General features: G+C 44.1%; 1 protein-coding gene across 1 annotated transcript; it reads left to right on the top strand.

Moving 5' to 3' along the window:
* The first annotated feature begins 7,313 nt into the window (after positions 1-7,313).
* Positions 7,314-14,262, top strand: LOC141086541 (keratin, type I cytoskeletal 19-like). Its single transcript, XM_073572680.1, has 8 exons — positions 7,314-8,260; positions 8,406-8,488; positions 9,739-9,895; positions 9,982-10,143; positions 10,873-10,998; positions 12,192-12,412; positions 13,513-13,547; positions 14,151-14,262. The coding sequence occupies exons 1-8, from the start codon at positions 7,364-7,366 to the stop codon at positions 14,207-14,209; spliced, it is 1,740 nt and encodes a 579-aa protein (XP_073428781.1). The 5' UTR covers positions 7,314-7,363; the 3' UTR covers positions 14,210-14,262.
* The last annotated feature ends 7,542 nt before the right edge of the window (positions 14,263-21,804 follow it).

The raw sequence follows: 21,804 nt of genomic DNA, 5'->3' as shown, positions 1-21,804 counted from the left end.
TTTCACGCAGACTAGCAATGCTGAATTTTAACTCATATGTGTATTTACCTGCCCAGGTGTGTGAACATAAAAAAATTCAGTTATACATGGGAAGTTTTTTAATTAATTGGAGTTTAAAAAATATAGTGCACTCAGTAATGGTATCAAATAAGGATTTTTATTACCATAAACAACAACATTACACCATTTCATCTTGCCAGTGCACCCGTCCTACATCAGAAATAAAGTAGGCCGCAAATTTGTCCCTCATTTGGCCAACTTCAACGGATGACCTGAGAGTGTGCTGAGTGAATTCAGGCAATGGGTTAGGAGCATCATCGTCCAGTTCAAAGGTCGGGTGCTCTTTAGCCATCACAAAGTTATGTAGAACCACACAGGCCTTCACCACCTCATCGACTGTTTCAAGTTTAAGATTAATGGCCGTGCCCAGAATTCGCCATCTGGAAACAAGAATCCCAAAAGCACACTCGACAGTTCTTCTGGCCCTGGTCAGCCTGTAATTAAATATTTTTTTGGTGTGGTCCAAGTCCCGGCTGGAGTAGGGTTTCAGTAAGTTTCCGCACATTTGAAAAGCCTCATCGCCAACCATTACAAAGGGCAGTGGCGGAGCTTCGGTGTGAGGAAGAGGCCGTGGCATAGGGAAATTAAATTGGTTGCCATACAACCTCCGGCCCATGTCTGAGTTTTTAAAAGCCTGCGAGTCATTACCACGGCCAAATGCTCCAATGTCCACTGCTACAAACATACATCCGGCATCCGCAATTGCAATGAGTACTATTGAAAAGTACTTTTTGTAATTATAGTACTCAGATCCCGTTCTTTGGGGTTTGATGATCCGTATGTGTTTCCCATCAACAGCTCCCAAACAGTTGGGAAAATTGCATACTGTCCAGAATTTGTCAGCAATTTCCATCCACTTTTCAGCGGTGGGCAGGGGCATAAATTCTGGGCAAAGAACATTCCAGAGAGCCCGGCAGGTGTCAGCAACAATTCCAGACAAGGTAGAGATTCCAATACGGTACTGGAAGTGTAGTGAGGATAGGGTTTCTCCAGTCGCCAGGAATCTGTGAACAGACAAAGAAGTAAAATTAATATTTATGTATATTATTTTTAAAAACTATAAAATAAGATATTAGTACATTCACGAAAACTAATTACCCAAGGTTTTGAATACTAAATTTCCATAAAAAAACATCAGACCACACCCCTTTGTTTTTAAAACATACCGTAATGTCACCAGTAGCCGTTCCTCAGGAGGAATCGCACGACGGAGCTGTGTGTCCTGTCTCCGGATGGATTGTTGGACACGAGCAAGCAAATCCATGAAACTTTCGTGGGACATCCGGATATAATCATTAAATTTCTCCGGGTTTGCACGTAGCTCGCTGTAGAGGGTGTGGTATGCCCCACGGCTCTCCCGGAGTTCAACAATCGGATGTATCCACATACGCCGCCGTCTTCGCTGCCTCTCTCTCTTCCTTTGTTCATGGCAAGCAACTGCATACGCCTGAGCCATCGCGATGTCCAAATCCAAGTTGAAGTGAAAACTCTTCCAGCGCAGATCCATGGTCACGAGAAGAATCAAGCAAATGTGAAGAATACTGTAGACAAGGTCTATATATATTAACATACCACACCCACAATGAAGTCCCATTGGTCTTGTGTGTTGTTGAATGGTTGTATTTTCTTTTTTGTGGGGTTTTTCCAAAATCTGTAAAAAAACGCAAACGCACAAAAAACGCATACAAACGCGCAAAAACGCTGCGTTTTTTTCCTGCATGCGCATTAAAATGCTGGAAAAAAACGCAGCGTTTGTATGCATTTGTATGCGTTTTTTTAATGCGTTTTTTTGCGGGAAAAACGCGCTGCAAAAAAAAGCAAGTGTGAAACTAGCCTTAGCCAGGGCCTGAAAATGCTGTTTGAAATATGATTCTGGCATCGTTGTCACTTGTGAACCGGTATCTATCAAGCAATCCACTGGAATGCCCTCAAATTCAGCACGCAGGATGGGACTCCCAGCAATCAAGTGTTCATTATGATATGGAGTGGCCTCTCTTCTTTCTTCGCCCACAGAGTGCCGCGTTACTGTGGGGGTTGGTAGTTTAACAGTGGCTGTTGCTGGCTTTGAGTATAATTCCGGCAGTCCCTGGCAAGGTGCCCTTGTCCTCCACATTCCTAGCATTGGATGCTTCCTCTTCACTGAGGGGCACCCCGAGCCTGTCTTCGTGCCTCTGAATCCTGGCAGGGAGGAGCTTGCACCCACTGACCCCTTAAAGGTTGGGCCGAAGGATGGTTATATGAGTGCGTTGAGTCAAACTGTCATTCCCCCATTCTTTGCTCCATTCGGGTTAATTTATCTTGCATACTGACAAGAGACTGCTGGAAGTCGTGCACTACCTGGACCAGCGCCTCCTGATGATTTGGGTCTCCTCTGGTATTTGCACCCTGTACACGCATCACACCAGATGCGTAACTGTCTTCCTTGCTTCGGACCACTGCTTCTGCAAGGATTTGACGGAATGAAAGAGTCGGATCTACACGGACCCGTTCTGACAGCACTCTCCTCCAGGATGTGCTATGCAGTCCCAGAATGAATTGTTCCTGGAGTATTCGGTCTGTGGACCCCATGCCATCAAGCCCATCCATCTCTTTCCTTTGCATTTCTGCCAACAATTCTTGCAGTGCTGTCGCATACTGAGATCCCTTCTTCCTGCTGCAGTCTAGAGAAAAATTTGGCTCGGAGGTGTCCGGCGCTAGCAGTCTCGCCGTAGATCTCTTCCAGGAATTTCACTAGCTCCTTCAGGGTACTACGAGTGAGTTCTGGCTGTAGACAGATGTTTTTACAGGCCTCTCCCTCCAAGGCGGTAAAAGCAATGTCCACTTCAAGGTCCGTGCTGATGTTATAAATCTTCAGGGTGCTTTGTAGCCGGGACACCCAATCAGACAGGGGCATATTATTGCCGTCAAACTTTGGAAGCACACTAAATATGGTGCCCATAGGGAGTGTCCTTGCAGGGGTTCCACCAATGCCCACAGCATCCCCACTAACACTAGCATTTCTGCCATTGCCGCCTCCATCTTGGTGACAGTAACCCTGTTCTCAGCGCCACTTGAAGCGATGGCCGGGGGACCACCACAATGCAGGGAGACTACAGTATGCAAGATGAAGTGCAAACAACAAAGGGTTAATTTATTTACAGGCAAGGAATGCAGTGTTAGGAAAGTGTAAACAGGGGTATGCAATGACATAAAACAATTTACAAAAGTGATATTCTCTAGCTGGGCCGTACAAATGGCACGGTGCACCAACTATTACAGATCAGTGTATTTTTCAAAAGGCAAAACAATACAATAAAGTAGAGTATGCTGCTACTCTAACTATAGCCTGACTGGCCACTGCTACTCCGGCCTCACGGCTACCGTGCTCTGTCTATTGCAGCCTATCCTAAGCCCTAAATATGTGCGCACATGGGGTTAACACTCATGGTAAAGTTGGTGTCTCAGTTCCTTCCTGGGGGCCTTCTGCATGTCTCTGCAAGATGATGCGACGTCCTCCCTGGAAGCTCTGTTCAACGTGGTCTTGTCCTTGTGTGAAGATTCCAAGCCTGCTCCTAGAAATGGTGAATTCTCTCCTCTGAATTTCTTCTTTGTATATCTTCGTGGCTCCTCACAGCAACATGGGAAAGACACCTTCGTTATCCCCAGAAGCGAATACAATATCCCACAAGTTCAGTCAGTTACAAGCTGCACATTTTTCTCCTCACAGCGCACAGCACACCAGCTTCCTGCAGACTCCCAATTCAGAACACTCACTGGAAAAACAGCCCCTCCCCTCTCCATAGCTGGAGGAGCAAACAAAAACCAGTCTTATTGCAGGGAGAGCCGAATGGCAGTTTGTTTCTACTGTCCATAGCAATGCCACCTCCTTACATCTGTGATGTGGTGTCTTCATATTGGTGATCAGACGTTAGCTGCTTTGGTGATGTGGCATCTTCGGATTGACCCGTGGGCGATTCCTCGACCCACTGGGCATGAGTGTTTGAGGTGGAGTCTAGCGTATAAATGGCTCTTGGAAGAGCATGCAGGTGCGCTAGTGTCATTTATGTCTTGGTGTGAGTGGGTGGTTACTCTACCGCTCTGTCTGCACGTTTATGTGTCTGTCTATGCTCAGAGACTGTACACGTTGGCAGGCAGGTCGCACACTTAAGCGATTTTGTACCCATGGCTCAACGCCTGAGTCTCTATTCCACTACATGCTTAGGGTGCCGGTCAGGCACAAGTTCAGTAGCATCAGGACTTGGGTAATTAGCCGCTTAGCTTAGCATCGGTTTTGTTCATGTGTGCAGTTAGCACAGTTCCGTTACAGAGCAAGCTCAACCCTTATGCTTCCGCTCTGTGAAGGTAACAGGGTATAGTACTTAGCATTCTTAGTGTGGTATCTCTTAGTGAAGTAACTGAGCTGGTACTCAGTGTTCCTATCACACTGTGCGTCGTTAACACAGTGTGAGCAAGGTAATGCAGGATCATCTCTGTATGGTGGACCCCGGGTTGAGATTGCACTTTATTTTATATTTCATTTAGTGCAATCCGCCAACTTTAACAGTAAGTCAAAATATTCATGGTGATAGAATGAGCTGGTGTGGTTTCCCTTTCCTCACTCCTTCCATACCCATTGGGGCAATTGCCCTTCAATCCTTCCTTGTTGTCAACAAAATGCAACTCTTTTTGAGTGGCGATTCTTGCCACCGAAAATAGCTAAAAACGTGGACTGACCCCTTCTCTCTATGGACCATATATTATCCATGATGGGCTTTGTCTATAATAGGGACACTCTAAGTTATAGAAGCATGTTCTGCATGCATACCACCTTGCAGTCCAGTCAGGCTCAGACTGTCCCACCGGAGAACCAGAGGATTCTCCAGTGGGCCTAGGCACTGACACCTGCTGGTATATTGGCCAGCAGCTGCCTAGGGCTCCCACTACTCCAGGCACCCCCAGCCAGTGGTGTGTCGCTAATAGCAGCACACCCAGCTGCTATGGGGCCCCTGAGTAAAGGGGGGCCCTCCCGGTGCCAGCGGAGCAGCAGCTGGAGACAGGAGCCTGTCCCTGCTGCTAAAGAGAAATGAATATTCACACTTCATCATGCCCCCATGGTCATGGAGTGGAGTGAATACCATTTCACTTTAATAGCAGGCAGTGTTAGTCGCAGGCTGAGGTTAACACTGCCCGCATGTAAAGCTGGTGCTGCTGAATCGGGGCCCTGGGGATGGGCCCCTAAGGGTGGTGAACCCTGTTTGTGATTACTGCAGCTTGAGACCGGAGCGGAGCTGCAGGGATCCGATGCCATCCTGCTTCCTGCCCAGCACTTCCTGTCTGACACAGCATGGATGGATGACGTCATCTTTAAGTGCTGCTGTTTCAGAGAGGAAGCTGCCAGGATGTGCTGCGGCTACGGGGAATATGCGGAGAGGTGAGTGAGTTCTGTGTGTATATGTGCCTGCCTGCATGTGTGCGTGTATGTGGTGCGGTGCTTTGTGTGTGTGTGAGAGAGAGTGGTGTGGTGCTGTCTGTGTGTGGTGCTCTGTTTGTGATAGTGGTGCTGTGTGTATTGGAGATTGGCCATGATGTGGGTGATGAGGAGAGATGTGATGGAGTGGTGGGAGAGAAGGCAATGTTGGTGGTCGATAGGACGATAGGGGTGGTGGGGGAGGAAGCAATGTTGGAGGTGGTGGAATCAGCAATAATGGGGTGGTGGTGGAGAAGGCAATGATGGTTGTCATGGAAAGGACAATGCTGATGGTGGTGGGGGAGGCAATGATGGAGGTTTTGGAATGGGCAACGATGGGGGTGGTGGCGGAGAAAGCAATGATGGTTGTGGTGAAAAGGACAACGATGGAAGTGGTGGAAAGGACAATTGTATTGGGGAGGAGGCTATCATGGAAGTGGTGGAATGGGCAATAACGGAGGTGGTGGGTAAGAAGGCAATGATGGAGGTAGTGATGAGGACAATGATGGGAGTGGAGAACAATGATGGAGGTGGAGAGGGGCTGCATTATACCCTTTGAGGGGGGCTGCATTATACCCTATGAGGGGGCTACATTATATTCTGTGGGGGGCTGCATTATTCTCTCAGGGGGCTACATCATACTGTATGAGGGGAGCTGCATTATGCCTTATGAGGGGGCTACAGTATATTCTATGGGATGCTGCCTTAAGAAGGGGTTGCATTATACCCTGAGAGGGCTACATGATATTCTGTGGAGGGGCTGCATTATACTATATGAGAGGGGATGCATTATGCCTTATGAGGAGTTGCATTATATTTTGTGGGGTGCTGTATTATACCCTATGAGGGGGGCTGCATTATATTCTATGAGGGGGGCTGCATTATATTCCATGAGGGAGGCTACATTATATTCTCTGAGGGGAGGCTACTTTTTATTCTATGAGGGGGCTACGCCAACTACTGCTACATAATTAAGACGTGTACTACCTTATATTATGCCCTGATATTAGCATGTTTTACCACACAATTGATGGTGTTGTATTTATTTCTATGTAGCTACATTGTGGGCCCCAAGAATGATTTTCTTTGGTGAGCTCAAGGTGCTCCAGTCCGACGCTGAGTCCAGCTTATATTTTTTTGGTTTAGCTTCAGGTTTCTGCATTTAGTGCAGGTAACGGTGTGGAGTCCTTCCTTTGAGCATGAAATTACATTTAAAAAGCTCCCCATATGGTTATATGACCAATGAACAGTCATGATAGGCTTCCTCTAAAACCAGGGACACGCTTAGTCATAGAAGTGTGTTGGGAAATGTTTAGAATGTTGTCATAAAAGATGGAAAGAAGAATATAGAAAAAGTAAACTATTTATTTAATTTAAGCCATTACCCATTAGCGTCACAATTACATTATAATAGTGCTTTAATCATGGCTCACAAAGGTCGTGTAATGCATTGCCTATAAACAAACTGTTCAGGTGTTGCCACTACTACTACTCAGAATTTACCAATACTTTCATCTTTAAATAAGCAAGGAGTTTATATAATTTGTAAGGGTGTGGAAATGTCTGATGTACAGCATCATAAGAAATATGCAGGAATCTCTCCACCTTCTTTAAGCATTGTATGTAATATACACTATAAAAACACAAGCTCCAGCTGATCAACCCAAGAATTATTAGTCAATAAATTCCCAAACTAATAAGACGCCAAAAAAGCACATAAATTTATATATGCAACGCCTCCTGCTTCATGTATAAATAGAAAATCAGCGAAGGCAGTATCACACTTCAATCGTAGACTTAAGATCTATTCAGTTGTGCCTTTTTTCCTTTTCCACTTCTGTCACTTCTCTTGTCAACATGAAGCACACCACCAGCCATGGTCATTTCTCATTTGGCGGTCACAAAGGAAATTGCCACACAGGAGGCCATTCTTCCAAAATGGTCAGCCATGTGTCTGCATCTCATTATGGAGGATCTCATCATGGAGGGTCCCATGTATCTCATCACGGAGGTTCTCATTCATCCCATCTTGGAGGATCCCATGTATCTCATCATGGAGGTTCTCATTCATCCCATCTTAGAGGTTCCCATTTCTCCCACCATGGAGGATCACATTTGCTCCATCATGGCAGCTCTCATTTGTCTCACCACTCTAGAGGATCCCATCATGGAAGCTGTCATTCATTCTCTCACTCTGGAGGATCCCATCATGGAAGCTCTCACTTGTCTCACCACATGGGAGGATCCCATTTAACTCATCATGGAGGATTCCATAAATCTAATCTGTCATCTTCTCATATGTCCCATCTAGGAGGGTCCCATAAAATGCATCATGGCAGCTCTCATATGTCCCATGGAGGTTCCCATCTGTCACATCATGGAGGCGCACATGGTTCAAGCATGTCCCATCATGGAAGCCACCTCAAATCTGCCAGTCACCATGGTGGATCAAGCTGTAAAGCAGTCTCATTTTCCAAGCATGCGTCTAGCAGCCATTATGGAGGCCATGGTCATTATACAAGCTCAGGAGGTCATGGTGGTTGGAAAAATGATGGTCTACTCAGTATTAATGAAAAACAAACCATGCAAATATTAAACGAGCGCTTATCTTCCTACTTGGACAAAGTGAGTGCTCTTGAACAGGAAAATGACCAATTGGAGCGCAAAATCTGTGAATGGTACGCCAATAATGCTCCCAGCTCACTACCTGACTCCAGCCAGTACTTCAGGACAATCTCTGAACTCCAGAACCAGGTAAAGTAGCAGATATCCCAAAATTATATTTTTGATATCACAAAATGTAGTAAAAAGCTAATTTAGTAATACACATTTGGAAATATTAATGTACCTGATTCTCAATACAACCATGAAAAGCTGAAAATGTTCATGTATTCTACAGATTGCAGGTGCTGCCTTGGAAAATGCAAGGATCATTCTGCAGATTGACAATGCTAGGTTAGCTGCTGATGACTTCCGTGACAAGTATGTACCCCAATTATTATTTCTATTTAATAAGCACTTCAAGAAAAATGAAATACATGATTTATACAGCAACATCTTCTGATCTGTTTATTGGTTAGTAAAATATGTGTAAACTGATAAAAATAAGAGAAAAAGAAGTTTGGTTTTGGGTAGTTGGAATGCTTTAAAAAATGTTTACCTGTCAGGACAACATATCTCCTGCTGGGTATATAAATGTCATAGAGCGCTAACCCCAGCAGACTCTTGCTTAGGAAGATATGGGCTATTTATGTCTGACTGAGCACAAAACCTGCTAGACGTGATTAGTTGTTTGCCGAGGTTTGAAGGTGCTGTATGTGCAGAAATCGGCTGATTGCTTCCACGGCTGTGTAACATGAGTACAGAACAAAGACAACAAAGGGTATACACATTTCTCAATACTAAGTTTAGAAAAAAAACTAAAGAGAAAGAGAAACTGAACCAATTTAATCACAGTGATGCGTGGAATTACACATCTTAACATAATATCTCTTTCCCACATTATCTTTTGTGCGGCTCACTTTACACCAATAGTTTGAGCACAAATGAGACGTATTGATAATTTGGCACATTGTACTACCCAAATTAGCACTCTACCTTTTCAAGGCAATTTTTAAAACTAGTAATTTTTAGAACAATTTGACAGAATTTGAGCAGCATTGGCTTACTAAATCTACTTCACTATATTTTCTTTATAAAAAATTATATAACTTGAATACCATAATTCACAGGACTAATATATGGACATGGACCCCCCCACATGCCTGTTTTAAGCTATAGTGAGAATATGATCATTGAGTCTTATTATTGTGATGTTATATGTTTTTTGCGTAGCATGAAGCCTAAAAGGGTGCAAAAAATAGTAAAAGTATAAAGAGCTTTCCCTCATGTGCACATTGAGAGTGTCCTGTCAATTTACCTCTGGTAGTACTGGGAAAAGCCTTCTGGGGGAGGAGTTCAACTAGTCTGGTCTCTCCCTATTGTCCTTGACCGTGTCTATAAAGTTTATTTTGTTAAAGCACCAACCAATGTAGCCAGACTCTGATTCATATTGCCCATATGATTTGGACAGCATGAATCAGTTAACAGGTTCCCTTTAAGCCCTGCACTATGCTTATCACAAATTGTCAGTCTTGGCTGGGGTGTTGTCAGTGGACATGTTGAAGACTCACTATGATGAACACCTTGTTCTATTAACTTTAGTAAAAATATGTCTGCTGCTTGCTTTCCAGGTATGAGATGGAGCTCAGCATGCGTAATAATGTTGAAGCAGATGTGAATGCTCTACGTAGGGTCCTGGAAGGACTTAACCAAGAAATATGTAGTCTTCAGATGCAAGTTCAAAACCTTCAAGAAGAATTACAGGAGATGAAAAGAAATCATGAAGAGGTATCATGGAGGCATTGCCTCCATTAAATTGGTTGATGGATTAAGCAGAATTTTAGAACCTTGTATAACTTTATCTTGTGCCATAGGAAGTAAACAGTCTTCGTGCTCAACTTGGAGCCAGAATTAATGTTGAATTGAATGCTGCCCCATCTATTGACTTGAACAGAGCCCTGTCTGAAATCCGAGATGAATATGAGAATCTGATGGAAAGAAACCTGAGAGATGCAGAGAACATGTTTAGACAAAGGGTAATGTTCTTTTAAGATTTTCAAGCATGGAATGGGCAGTAAGAATTGATTAAATGTACCATGTAGCTCCTGGGGTACAAAAACATCATCTTGAAGGGTTCTTTCAATCTTAAACCTTTACAGCATACCCATCTTTAAATCCCATACCTAACTTCAGAATTGGCATTTCTGATCCCCAACCCATGGCTGCTGTGAATATAGAAATGGGTGCTTATGTCAAACCCCAAAGATAACACAGTGGAGATTCCCATCAACATACCTACTATGACTTGGAGCAAGAAGATACTTGTGAACCTAAAGAACATTAGTTATTAGTCATATTTTTCACTTTCCATCTCTGCTTGCTGTCAAATATCGATCATGGCCTTTATTGAAACAAGATCCTCAAGGTATAAAATACAAATTAAGACAATAAAATAAAAATACTATCACAAAATATTATAATGATGCTCAAGCAGTAAATCATATTCAAATGACTCGGGTCCCCATTCTTCAAGACTGGTGTCTTGATGAATTTGTCGGCTATGCCCCTTTCAACCACTTTTCAAAATGTTGGCAGAGCTGGCCAGTACTGATGTAAAAATGCTAAAAGGTAGAAATGAAAATAAGTCATTATGACATTTCAACAGGTTTACATCAGAGTTCTGGAGAAAAATGTATCATACGTATAAGGAATCTGCCCATTAATGTATAGTAAATATAGAATTCATGCTGTTTGTGTATCTACAGAGTCAAGAGCTGAATCGTCAAGTAGCTTCAGGTTCAGAACAACTTCAGTCTGTTCAAACTGAGGTTATTGAACTGAAGCGCACTGTCCAGACCTTGGAGATTGAACTGCAGAGCCAACTGAGCATGGTGAGAAAAAATTATAGATTTTTTCAAAGGAAATCTGTCAGCAGGTGTTTGCTACCTCATCTGAGAGCAGAATGATGTAGGCAAAGATATGTCACTTAGTTTACTGGGTGTATCGGTTCTCACACAATCAGACTTTTTAGATTTAGCATGTAGCAAAGTTGAGAAAGCTGCCAACATCAGGCTCCTTATGTACATTGTCTATAGACAGTGAGCTGCTTATCACAGGAAGATGGAACAGAGTCAGATTAGATCTCACGCGCGGCTGTAGCTGCTGTAGTTTCAGCAATGATAATCAAAAGGTGACTATAGCTTCAGTCTAAAGGCCCTGTCACACTAAGCGACTTACCAGCGATCCCGACACCGATATGAAGGTGTCAGGATCGCTGGTAAATCGCTATGTGATCGCTGGTGAGCTGTCACACAGACAGCTTCACCAGCGATCAGCACAGCGATGCCGAGTGCCCGGCATCGCTGGCCATCCTGTTAAAAATAGAATCAAAATAAAAAATATAGTTATTCTCACCTTCCGATGTCGCGTTCAGCCATCCTGCCTCTCTCCACGCTCCGGTCCCAGTGATCCTTTGCGAGAATGACCGCGAGATGTCACAGTCTCGCGGGATAACAAAGTCTTGCGGTCATTCGTGCAAAGGATCACTGGGACCGGAGCGTGGAGAGAGGCAGGATGGCTGAACGCGACGTCGGAAGGTGAGAATAACTATATTTTTTATTTTTTTAATTATTTTTTACACCTGATCGCTGGTCTCCCGCCTGTCACACACAGCGATGCGTGCTGGCCAGCGGGAGACCAGCGACCAAAGAAATGTCCAGAGGTTTCTTCCAGCGATCAGCAATACCGGCAGGGGGGCCGCTCGCTGATCGCTGTCACACACAGCAATCTCGCTGGTGAGATCGCTGTTATGTCACAGAAGTTGTGACTCAGCAGCGATCTCGCTACCGAGATTGCTTAGTGAGACAGGGCCTTAAGCAAACACCACTCAGCCAGACATATGACACATCATTAAGTTCAGTGTTTTAAATCCTATCCCATGCTGTCTTCAGATTACCTAGCAAAAACCTGCTGACCGATATCCTTTAAATTGAGTTTATCTCTTCACTCCACAATGAACAAGTTAGATATTTTAGAAACTCTTCATAACAGTATTTTAAGTCTTGTGCTGTGCTTTTACTATCAGACATCAGCCCTGGAGTGCACATTGGCAGAGACCCAAGCTACTTATGGCTCCCAAATTGCCCAGTTACAAGCAATGATCAACAGTGTGGAGTCTCAGTTGGGACAAGTCAGGTCTGATCTAGAACGTCAGAACTACGAGTACAAAATCCTAATGGATCAGAAGACCCACCTGGAGATGGAGATTGCCACTTACAAACGCCTCTTGGATGGGCATGATATTCAGTATGTATATCACTGAATGACACAAATGTTCAGATTAGTAATTAAAGAAGTCACTTTAGATTGTTATTTTATGTCAAGGCTATTCAAAATGATTGTCCTCTTACACAATTTTTTTTTGCTAACAATAAAATGATCAAAGGGTGTCCTACTGCTTAGAACCAAATTCTGTAGGGGAACCTCACAAGTATTTACATTTTACACAGCATCACCACAGGAGCAATGAAGTATTACACACCTTTTTGGCCTTTCACTGTTTCTTTTAAAATGGTAGAAGAAACTACCCAGCTTTTAGTTGTATTGTTCAGCTCTTTTCAAATTTATAGGTTAAGCTGATGACCAGACACTGCTAAGACACAAGAATGGTGCTGTTACTTTAAAAAAATGTGGCCTATTTTCCTAATTTCATACAATAATTTCCACTACTGTGACAATTTCAGACACCAGGGCATTAATTGTTGTTCTAGTGGTTATCTGTACGTTCAGGAGTATTGTTTCTTGTGGACACCATCAACTTCCACAGGGAGTCTTATAACAGAGGCAATACTCCCTGAGAAGAAAGTACTCAAATCAGCTTTCATCTAGGAGGAACAAAACTGTCCCTCTTGTTCCAGGTAATTCTTAAAGGTTAGACAATAACTTATAGGATAGCTATATCCAGTATATGGAATGGAAAGACTGTTTACTTCCTTCTGGAGAAGACATTATTTGCACAGCTTTTTTTCCATTTTTGACTTTCAGACTTCTTAGGCCATCTGGAGTCTCTGAAAGGAGACCCTGGAGCTATGTCACGGTCCTGCCCAAGAATTAACTACTATCCAAATGATGAGGGACAACACCCTAAACAAATAGTCTATTTAAGGGTGCCATTTCTGTTTGGATGAGATTCTGGCTCAGGTGATATTCCCAGAAATAATTTGTTAAAGGGTTGGACACTGACTTATTAGGTACAAAGGTACTAGAGACAGTTTTTTTTCTTCTTGAGAGGTGTACATATTGCATATTGGTTGTCTATTGCTTGATGTTCATTGTAAGCTATTATAACTTTAATGCACCTCACTTACTTAATAATGACTACATTAATGTTTTGATTTGATTTATAGTGTTTCAGAACATCATATGTCAAGTGGACAGCATGGTAAGTCCATCAACTGATGATTCTACACAGAGAATTCTACCACATAAATTACCTCTACCAGCTTAATGACACGGCTCTATGCACATTGCATTTCTATGGCCAGCTTTAAGAGACAAGACTCTTATTATTGGGATAGGAATTAATCTAAATTAATTGACAGATGCAACTTTTAGAGCAGAATGGACATCACACAGGACAATTTCTGCAATCTTGTTACATGGCATGTTATATCTCTGACCGAAATCAAAAATTGTTAAGTCACTTTGAGGGTTTATTCCAAGAATATAATAAATTACTTACCCCACCACTGGGACTTCTACACTTCTACCAATAATAAGAATTAGGGTCCTTCATCCCCTGTTTGTTTGAAGCAGTGAAGCCAAGTCCAGCACTTGCTTACCTCATTAAGTAATAAACAATGAATTCTAACTAATACTCAATTTAAACATGAGCCACAGGACACCTATTCTCTTGACCCCAAGCGATCATCCATTCATTATCAATCTTCAGAGTAAAAATATCATCATTATCTTGTATTTATCAAATAACCATGTCAATATATCTTATAGAATAATCCTACATTCCAGTGTTTTCTTTCTTTAGGATCTCACCACAAAATTGCCCATCACACCACTGAACATTGCCACGAACCCAAGTGCTAATTGTATGCAACCCACGTTGGAGGAATGTGAAGACCAAGCATAAAACATGGAAAATAATGCTAAAGAACTGTAATTTTTATCATTTATATATATTCTCTTTGTATTAGTCATTGGAGGTATTAAGCAAGTGATTCCTGGTTTAATGGTTTGTGGGAAAAACATTTGTCAACATACTGTTCATTCCTGTAGATGTGTTCTGCTGGTTTAAATTATGAGAAGGAGCATTATATTTTATACTTTATATGTGACTTCTTATATAGAATACCTTTCTTGAGCTGTGGGGGTGAGATAATGAGTGTAGGTTTTATGTCATCCAGTTGAAAAACCTACAATGCTCAACTCTCGGTTTAGGTTCTACCCTAACACTACATTATAAAGCTTAACAAATATTATCCTTAACCAACAAATAGACATAAATTAATACATTATGCAATAAGTTTGTAGACATGTATCTATTAATAATTAACCAAAAGCTCAGCAGATACTCTTCTTCCCCTGAAAAAATGTGATGTAACCCACTATTGAAAAACCATTGCATTGTGATCCCACAGATCCCAAAGATCTAGAACGGTCTTTTTTATGAAGTCTGTTGGGCATGTATATCACAAATAATGATGGCTTCTTGGACTGTATTGTCACTCTTTAATAATATTCTAACTGTATATTATTAGAATAAACTTTATCGCTGATAATGCAAGAATCTGACTTGTCTGTATATGTATGTTGTAGTATTAGCGACTTCAGGAAATAACTTTTCCACAGTTGAGTTTATCATAGAAATATTGTAAAATAAGAATCAAAGTATATTTTCATCAAAAGATCTCGGAAAAATAATTAGTTCCACAATTGGATTTATTAAAAAAATGTTCCTTTGCTGAAATAATCTTTTAAATGTGCACATGCTATGTAATGTGTAGTAGCTGTGTTCAACTATGTGCAGCTGCTTGAGTTATTTTCCTGCTGCACCTAAGGTCTGGACATTGCTTTTTGAGACAGGCCGATCCTGCATCCCTTCCGCAATTTTCCCCTTTTATTTCTGTTGAGGATGGCCTGCCCGTCGTCAAGATCACTGTGAATGCCATTACACCTCGACTCTGTGGAGACTAAAGGCCCCGTCTCACTAAGCGACTTACCAGCGATCCCGACACCGATATCAAGGTGTCAGGATCGCTAGTAAGTCGCTATGTGATCGCTGGTGAGCTGTCACACAGACAGCTTCACCAGCGATCAGCACAGCGATGCCGAGCGCCCGGCATCGCTGGCTATCGCTGTAGAAAATAGAATAAAAATAAAAAATATAGTTATTCTCACCTTCCAACGTCCCGTTCAGCCATCCTGCCTCTCTCCACGCTCCGGTCCCAGTGATCCTTTGCACGAATGACCGCGAGATGTCACGGTCTCGCGGGATAACAAAGTCTCGTGGTCATTCGTGCAAAGGATCACTGGGACCGGAGCGTGGAGAGAGGCAGGATGGCTGAACGGGACATCGGAAGGTGAGAATAATTATATTTTTTATTTTTTTTATTATTTTTTACACCTGATCGCTGGTCTCCCGCTGTCACACACAGCGATGCGTGCTGGCCAGCGGGAGACCAGCGACCAAAGAAATGTCCAGAGATTTCTTGCAGCGATCAGCGATACCGGCAGGGGGGCCGCTCGCTGATCGCTGTCACACACAGCAATCTCGCTGGTGAGATCGCTGTTACGTCACTAAAGTAGTGACTCAGCAGCGATCTCGCTACTGAGATTGCTTAGTGAGACGGGGCCTTAACCCAGACAGAAAATTGGAGTAATGAACAGCATCGCAGCCTGCTGTGCCATATACCTGAACTTGCTTCCGAATTGTGACACAGAGGCTAGTGAGAGAATTCAACAGACCTGTGAGTAGTAGTAATAATGGGTTAGCTGTAAAAGGAGGTGATAGCCATGTCACATGCTAATAATGTATCTGCATGGGAGGAAAGAGTGGATTCCCGAGCTGGAGCTGCTAGTTTCCATTGCAGTGATATCACCACTTCCATCTTGCCACCCCCCATGCCATATATCCTTGGTGCCCCCTGGCTACCGCAATATAGTGGTGGGCCCAACGCTCTGCAAGAATTTAACGATAAGCTGCAGAATTTCACTCAGGTATACCCTATGACAGAGGCACAAAAGGTTACTATTCTAATCAGTCAACTCACTGGTGCTGCACAGCAAAAGGTCAAGCCCTGGGCCGAGGCTATCAAACAAACTGTAGAACCTGTGCTACAATAGGAGACAATAAGGGAATATGCACTAAATCTGCAGGAGGCCTTGAGAACCATTTAGCAGACTGATCTTGGAAGATTTCGAGAAACTAATCAAATCATAGCATACCTCCTATCCAAACCAGCTAAAGTGCAGTTGCGAATGCTGTTTTTCCAAAACTCTGATATGAAATTTGCACAATTCAAGGACAGACTGATCCATATCCTTCAAGAGCCTACCGACGTGGTCAACTTCACAGCAGGCAACCCCATTGCTCCTACCCAGCATGAGATCTCCGGTTACCGCCAAGCAGTTTTTTATAGTTCCATGGACGAGAAGCCCGCAATTTCATCTGCCCCAGCTCCAGTGGACAGTATTATTTCAATGCTACAACAGCAAGAGAATGACTTGACAATAAGTGTTGCTGTGCACTGCCAAGTGATTAAGATTATTCAGCTCGCTTACAGTCCAGAAGACCTGCTGTGGTATTGATAAAAACACCTGCCACCATCGCAAAGAAGGTACACCCATAGGGATAGATGGGCCACTGACAAGTTCAATCAACCTGGCCAACCTGTCTGCAGATGGTGTTACAAAACCGGTCACATTGAGAGAAGGTGTCCATTAAATGGAAAAGTCATAGGACAACGGTCCAACTCCCAGTAGTAATGCCAGGTGGTCCACAAGACCAGCAGTGCAAGTATGTTGAGAAGTACCCTCAGGTGACTCTGTATCATAGATTTGGGAGAGCTCTCAGTTCTATATTTGGGAGGTCCCTCCCCCATTTCAAATTGTTAGCTAGATAGTGGAATACATATTTGTGGGACCCCTACTCCCAGACCCTAAAGACTACTAACAGTGGCTTTTGTTGCTGGGGTCTTAAGATCAGCCCAGCACTAGACTCTTAAAGTGCAAATAATATAAGGTGTGTGGGTGCATGGGTCACAGCTCTATGTCAGTAACCAAAAAGTGCAAGAATGGCCAGTGGCACCAGGGTTAGAACCCAGGTAATGGCCAATGCTATGGTCGATGGGGAGGAGGTCGACGATTGTGTTGTTCAAGGGCGACAGGGAGTCCAGTTAAGGCTCCCCAAGGAGCCTGCCACTAGTGTTCAGTCCTGCAGTCGGCTGCCCCTCACCTGCCCACCCCAGCCAAGCAGGATCGCATGCCTTCCTGCAAGCGGCTATGGCCAGTCTCAAGTTTCAGGACCAGTCCACCTGTGACAAAGTCCTGGCAGTGTGGGAAGCCAGAGGATAGGATATCCCCCCACTGTCACCAATCCGTGGAGCTTACATAGTCGCAACTCTCTGGTGCCCCCCTTACCCTCAGGTCAGTCAGGGAACAAAACCTAGGATAAGTAGTCACCGGAGAGGCTGCCTTGTCACGTGCTGATTATTGGGGCACTCTGCAGTGAGGGTGGTATATATATCACCAGTCACAGGCTGGAAATATACAGCTCTGCATGTATTTGCACTCCATTCAATGTTAGCCAGCAGCCTGAATAGTAATCATGTCATTCAACCTCTGAACTGAACTACCCTACATGTATTTTCACTCCATTCAATGTTAGCAAGCAGTCTGAATGGTAATCATGTCATTCAATCTCTAAACTGAACTACCCTGCATGTATTTTCACTCCATTCAATGTTAGCAAGCAGCCTGAATGGTAATCATGTCACTCAACCTCTGAACTGAACTACCCTGCATGTATTTTCACTCCATTCAATGTTTTCAAGCAGCCTGAATGGTAATCATGTCATTCAACTCCTTTGCTAGAATTCAGCTGTTACATGGGTCTCAGTACTTAAGGCCCGGTTACACATAACGATGTCCCAGAGATCCCACCAACGATCCGACATGGTTGGGATCACTGGCACATCGTTAGGCTGATCGCTGGTGAGCTGTCACATAGACAGCCCCTCCAGCGATCAGGACCAGCGAGCAAGCTGGTATCTAAGGTGAACAGTGGGTTTCTAAGAGCCGCGCGGCTCTTGGATACCCACTGTTTACCTTGGAAACCAGCATGTACACTGGTATCTAAGGTAAACAGCGGGTTTCTAAGAGCCGCACGGCTCTTGGATACTCGCTGTTTACCTTAGATACCAGCGTGCAGCATCGCTGATCATTTGTCTCCCACTGCCACACGCAGAGATGCGTGCTGGCCAGGGGGAGACCAACGATCAAAAAATGGCCCAGGATGATCAAGCGTGATCAGCGATACCCGGCAGGGGGGCGGGTCGCTGATCCCCATCACACACAGCGATGTCGCTGGCGAGGTCGCTGATGCGTCACACAATCAGCGATCTCACTAGCAATCTCACTGTGTGTGACGGGGCCTTTACTGTTGTGTATCCATGGGGGGATCTGTGTAGCTGTTATCTCAGGAGAGGTGCTATAGCCTAGAGATGGAATCAGGACTACATCTTTGACCATCTTTTCCACATCAGGATGTGTTGAGCAGCTGTTGCTAATTTATAACTAACCAGCTCCCACAATCCCTCTCTCTTGGTCCTGTAGTGTGGTGTATAAATTTAGATTCATTCTAAGGGGTACACGCATGTGTGGGTTCGCACGCATTCTGCAAAGCATTGCATTAACTAAGCATCAAGCAAAAGGCAGTTATTCCATGGCATTTAGTCAGAGCAGGAGACAGGTAAACCACACTTTGCTCTCTCTTTTATCCATGTGCTTTACTTCTATCCTCCTGTGTTCCCTTGCCTTCCAAATTCACCTCCCCATCCCCCCCTCCAAATGTAACAATGTTACTGTTTGCAACTTCATAAAGACCTTCCTGCTCCCTTTATATAGGTTACTAAAGGGTGAGCATGAACTATAACAATACATCCCTGGAGATCAAGAAGGCCAGTGAGTGCCTTTGCTATGGTTGCTGTCAGGACTTATGCGAAATTTATGCAGCTGCATGGGACATAATGTCTAGCGCGGTTGAAGAACTGCCCAGCTGTCAGACTACTTCAGTTAGGCATCAGAGAAGAGATGTCTTCATACTATATATATTGGCCAGTGGTTGGAAGAGAGCTGAGGAACTTTCCTGCAAGGCTGAGGTGCCGTGGATGCCAAGGTCAATGTTGAGGGGAGAAGTATCAGTGCATGTACAGTATAATGCTATATGCAGCAGGAGTGAGAAGAGCTGCTACACATTGCCTGAAAAGAGGTCATCACACCATGAGGGGCCATTGGGGCAGTGTACTGAACACCTGTAGAGAGCTGTAATCATCATCATCATCATCAATTACTCCAGTAAAAGAGAGGGTTTTTTTTTCCTGTTGCACCTGAGGTCTGGACATTGCTCATCGAGACAGGCTGATCTTGCATCCTTTCCACAGTTTTCCACTTTTTTATTCTGGCGAGCTGGCGAGACCACCGTAGACGTTGGCCGCCATTACGCCCAGGCTCGGTGGAGGCCGACCCAGACATTATTTTACTGGAAGAATAGTTGATGCTTGAAAGAAGAACAAAATTTGTCCCCAAAATATTGGAAAATTAACTCCAGTTAAATTTAAGCATCCATCTTCAGATAACAATCAAGATATAATATTATTAGAGAAGACTAGAAGGACCATGAGGTATTTTTCTGCTGCAATTCTTTTATACTGCTTTTTATTTTCTTCTACAGAGTACACACACATGGGTACATGGGCAGTCCATAATCATTGGTGGATTATAAAATGGGCAGTTTGGATATCCACTCCTGGCCTGAGTCTGACCTATCAAGCCTAAAATATACAAGGAGTTTTCATATACTTTATTATGATTATGTCTTGACAGCAAATTGCTTCAAAAACCATGACAAAATTGCAATATGCAGTGGTATCTGAAACCCAAAATATGTACAGAACCGAAGACAGAAACAAATACCCTGCTGTAAGTGAATATGTAAAAGAAAAAATAGATGCCATGATCCAGGATGGGGTTTGTCTTTGGCCCGTCCTGGTAGGACAGGGGTTAATTGTTTCTGCCTCTCTCTGGCAGAGGGCGGCTATTTAATGCTCACTCGACCTAGGTCCGGTGTCAGTTATACTCCTGTCCTCGGCTGAGTTAGTTGACCTTGTGCGTATGTGTGCCTTGTGACTGTGATACTTTATGCTTGTTTGGTTTTGACCCGGTTCTGTCCCTGTTACGAGTTCTGCCTGTTCCTTTGTACTGCTCTGCTATTCCCGTGTATGACTCTTTTGCCTTGGACCTGACTACTCTCTGACTGCCTCCCTTGTACTGCGTTGCTATCTCTGTGTATGACTCATTGCTTACGTTCTGACTATTCTCTGCTTGCTCCTCTGGTATCACTCTGCCCTCTCTGTGTATGACCCCCCCACTTGTCTGACCTGAGTTCCCCTAATCTTCACTCCAGGATTCCTGTAATAGATTCCTACAGTCATCTACTGCAGCAGGATGCTAAGCCATGCCCCCTGTGGTCACATGATCGTAGGTCCTGGTACTCTTTACTACCTTTAGTGTCACAGGTCCCGTGCTCAGAACTTTCACTACAGTATTGGACCCCGTGCTCTCCCATAGTGTGGGTAAGTCACCCTGCTCTGCATGGCAGTTTGCCGACGCTGACAGGGTCCTGACATTAGAGTCCTGACAGTACATATAAATAACATTGGGTGCTTAGTAAACACCGTTTTTGATCAAAACAAGTGTAAAGGCATTCCCTCAGCATTAAGGTATACCCAGGCTCAAAAATGGATACACACAAGGGCATAACTACCGCGGTCGCAGTTGCGATGGGGCCCGGATGCTAGGGTCGGCGGAATGCACCAGATATAAATAATAGGAGGTGCGTTCACCGCCCGGGGTCCACCGTGCAGTAGATGGTACGACCACTGCTGGACAATGGCAGATGCACCAAAGGGTGAAGTGCTGCGCTCGGGTTAACGTCACCCGAACGCTAAGAGCGGCTCTGTTCAGACACAGAGTTGCTTGGCAGAAATAAATATAAAGGCGCTAGCCCTGTTAATGTCACAGGAAGCCCAGCGGGTGGCGTTGCAGCCGCAACCGCCAATGGATGCTGCTACCGCAGCGCGGCAATAACAAAAGCTGCAGGATGACGGCGCCGGGAGGCCGGACACCGTCGGACGCTAGTGTGCAGTGCAGGAGGCACCGTGGCATGTAGCTTGCCACAATCTGGAGCTGACTAATCAACACTCTGTCACCATTCATATTATCAGAGGGAAGGGGTTTCTTAATAAGTCAGTCACCAGTCCATGCATCCATCACTATACACACACAGCATAATATGCTACACTAGCGCATGCTAGTCGCCATGCGGGATTTTTATAGCCATGCACTTCCGGGACCTTCCAGTACTCTGGAAAGAACCAATCAGATCTGACGCAGGACCTGAGCAT

Source organism: Dendrobates tinctorius, unplaced genomic scaffold, assembly GCF_039654945.1.
Source record: "Dendrobates tinctorius isolate UK_male_01 unplaced genomic scaffold, ASM3965494v1 ptg000032l, whole genome shotgun sequence".
Taxonomy (NCBI): domain Eukaryota; kingdom Metazoa; phylum Chordata; class Amphibia; order Anura; family Dendrobatidae; genus Dendrobates; species Dendrobates tinctorius.
The sequence above is the reverse complement of the archived record's forward strand: the minus strand, read 5'-3'. Positions and strand labels throughout refer to the sequence as shown.

Coding starts and splice junctions, on each gene's coding strand:
- LOC141086541 (XM_073572680.1), top strand. CDS start 7,364: ATGAAGCACACCACCAGCCATGGTCATTTCTCATTTGGCGGTCACAAA. Junction 9,896..9,981: donor TGAAAAGAAATCATGAAGAG/GTATCATGGAGG, acceptor CTTGTGCCATAG/GAAGTAAACAGTCTTCGTGC. Junction 10,999..12,191: donor TGCAGAGCCAACTGAGCATG/GTGAGAAAAAAT, acceptor TTTTACTATCAG/ACATCAGCCCTGGAGTGCAC.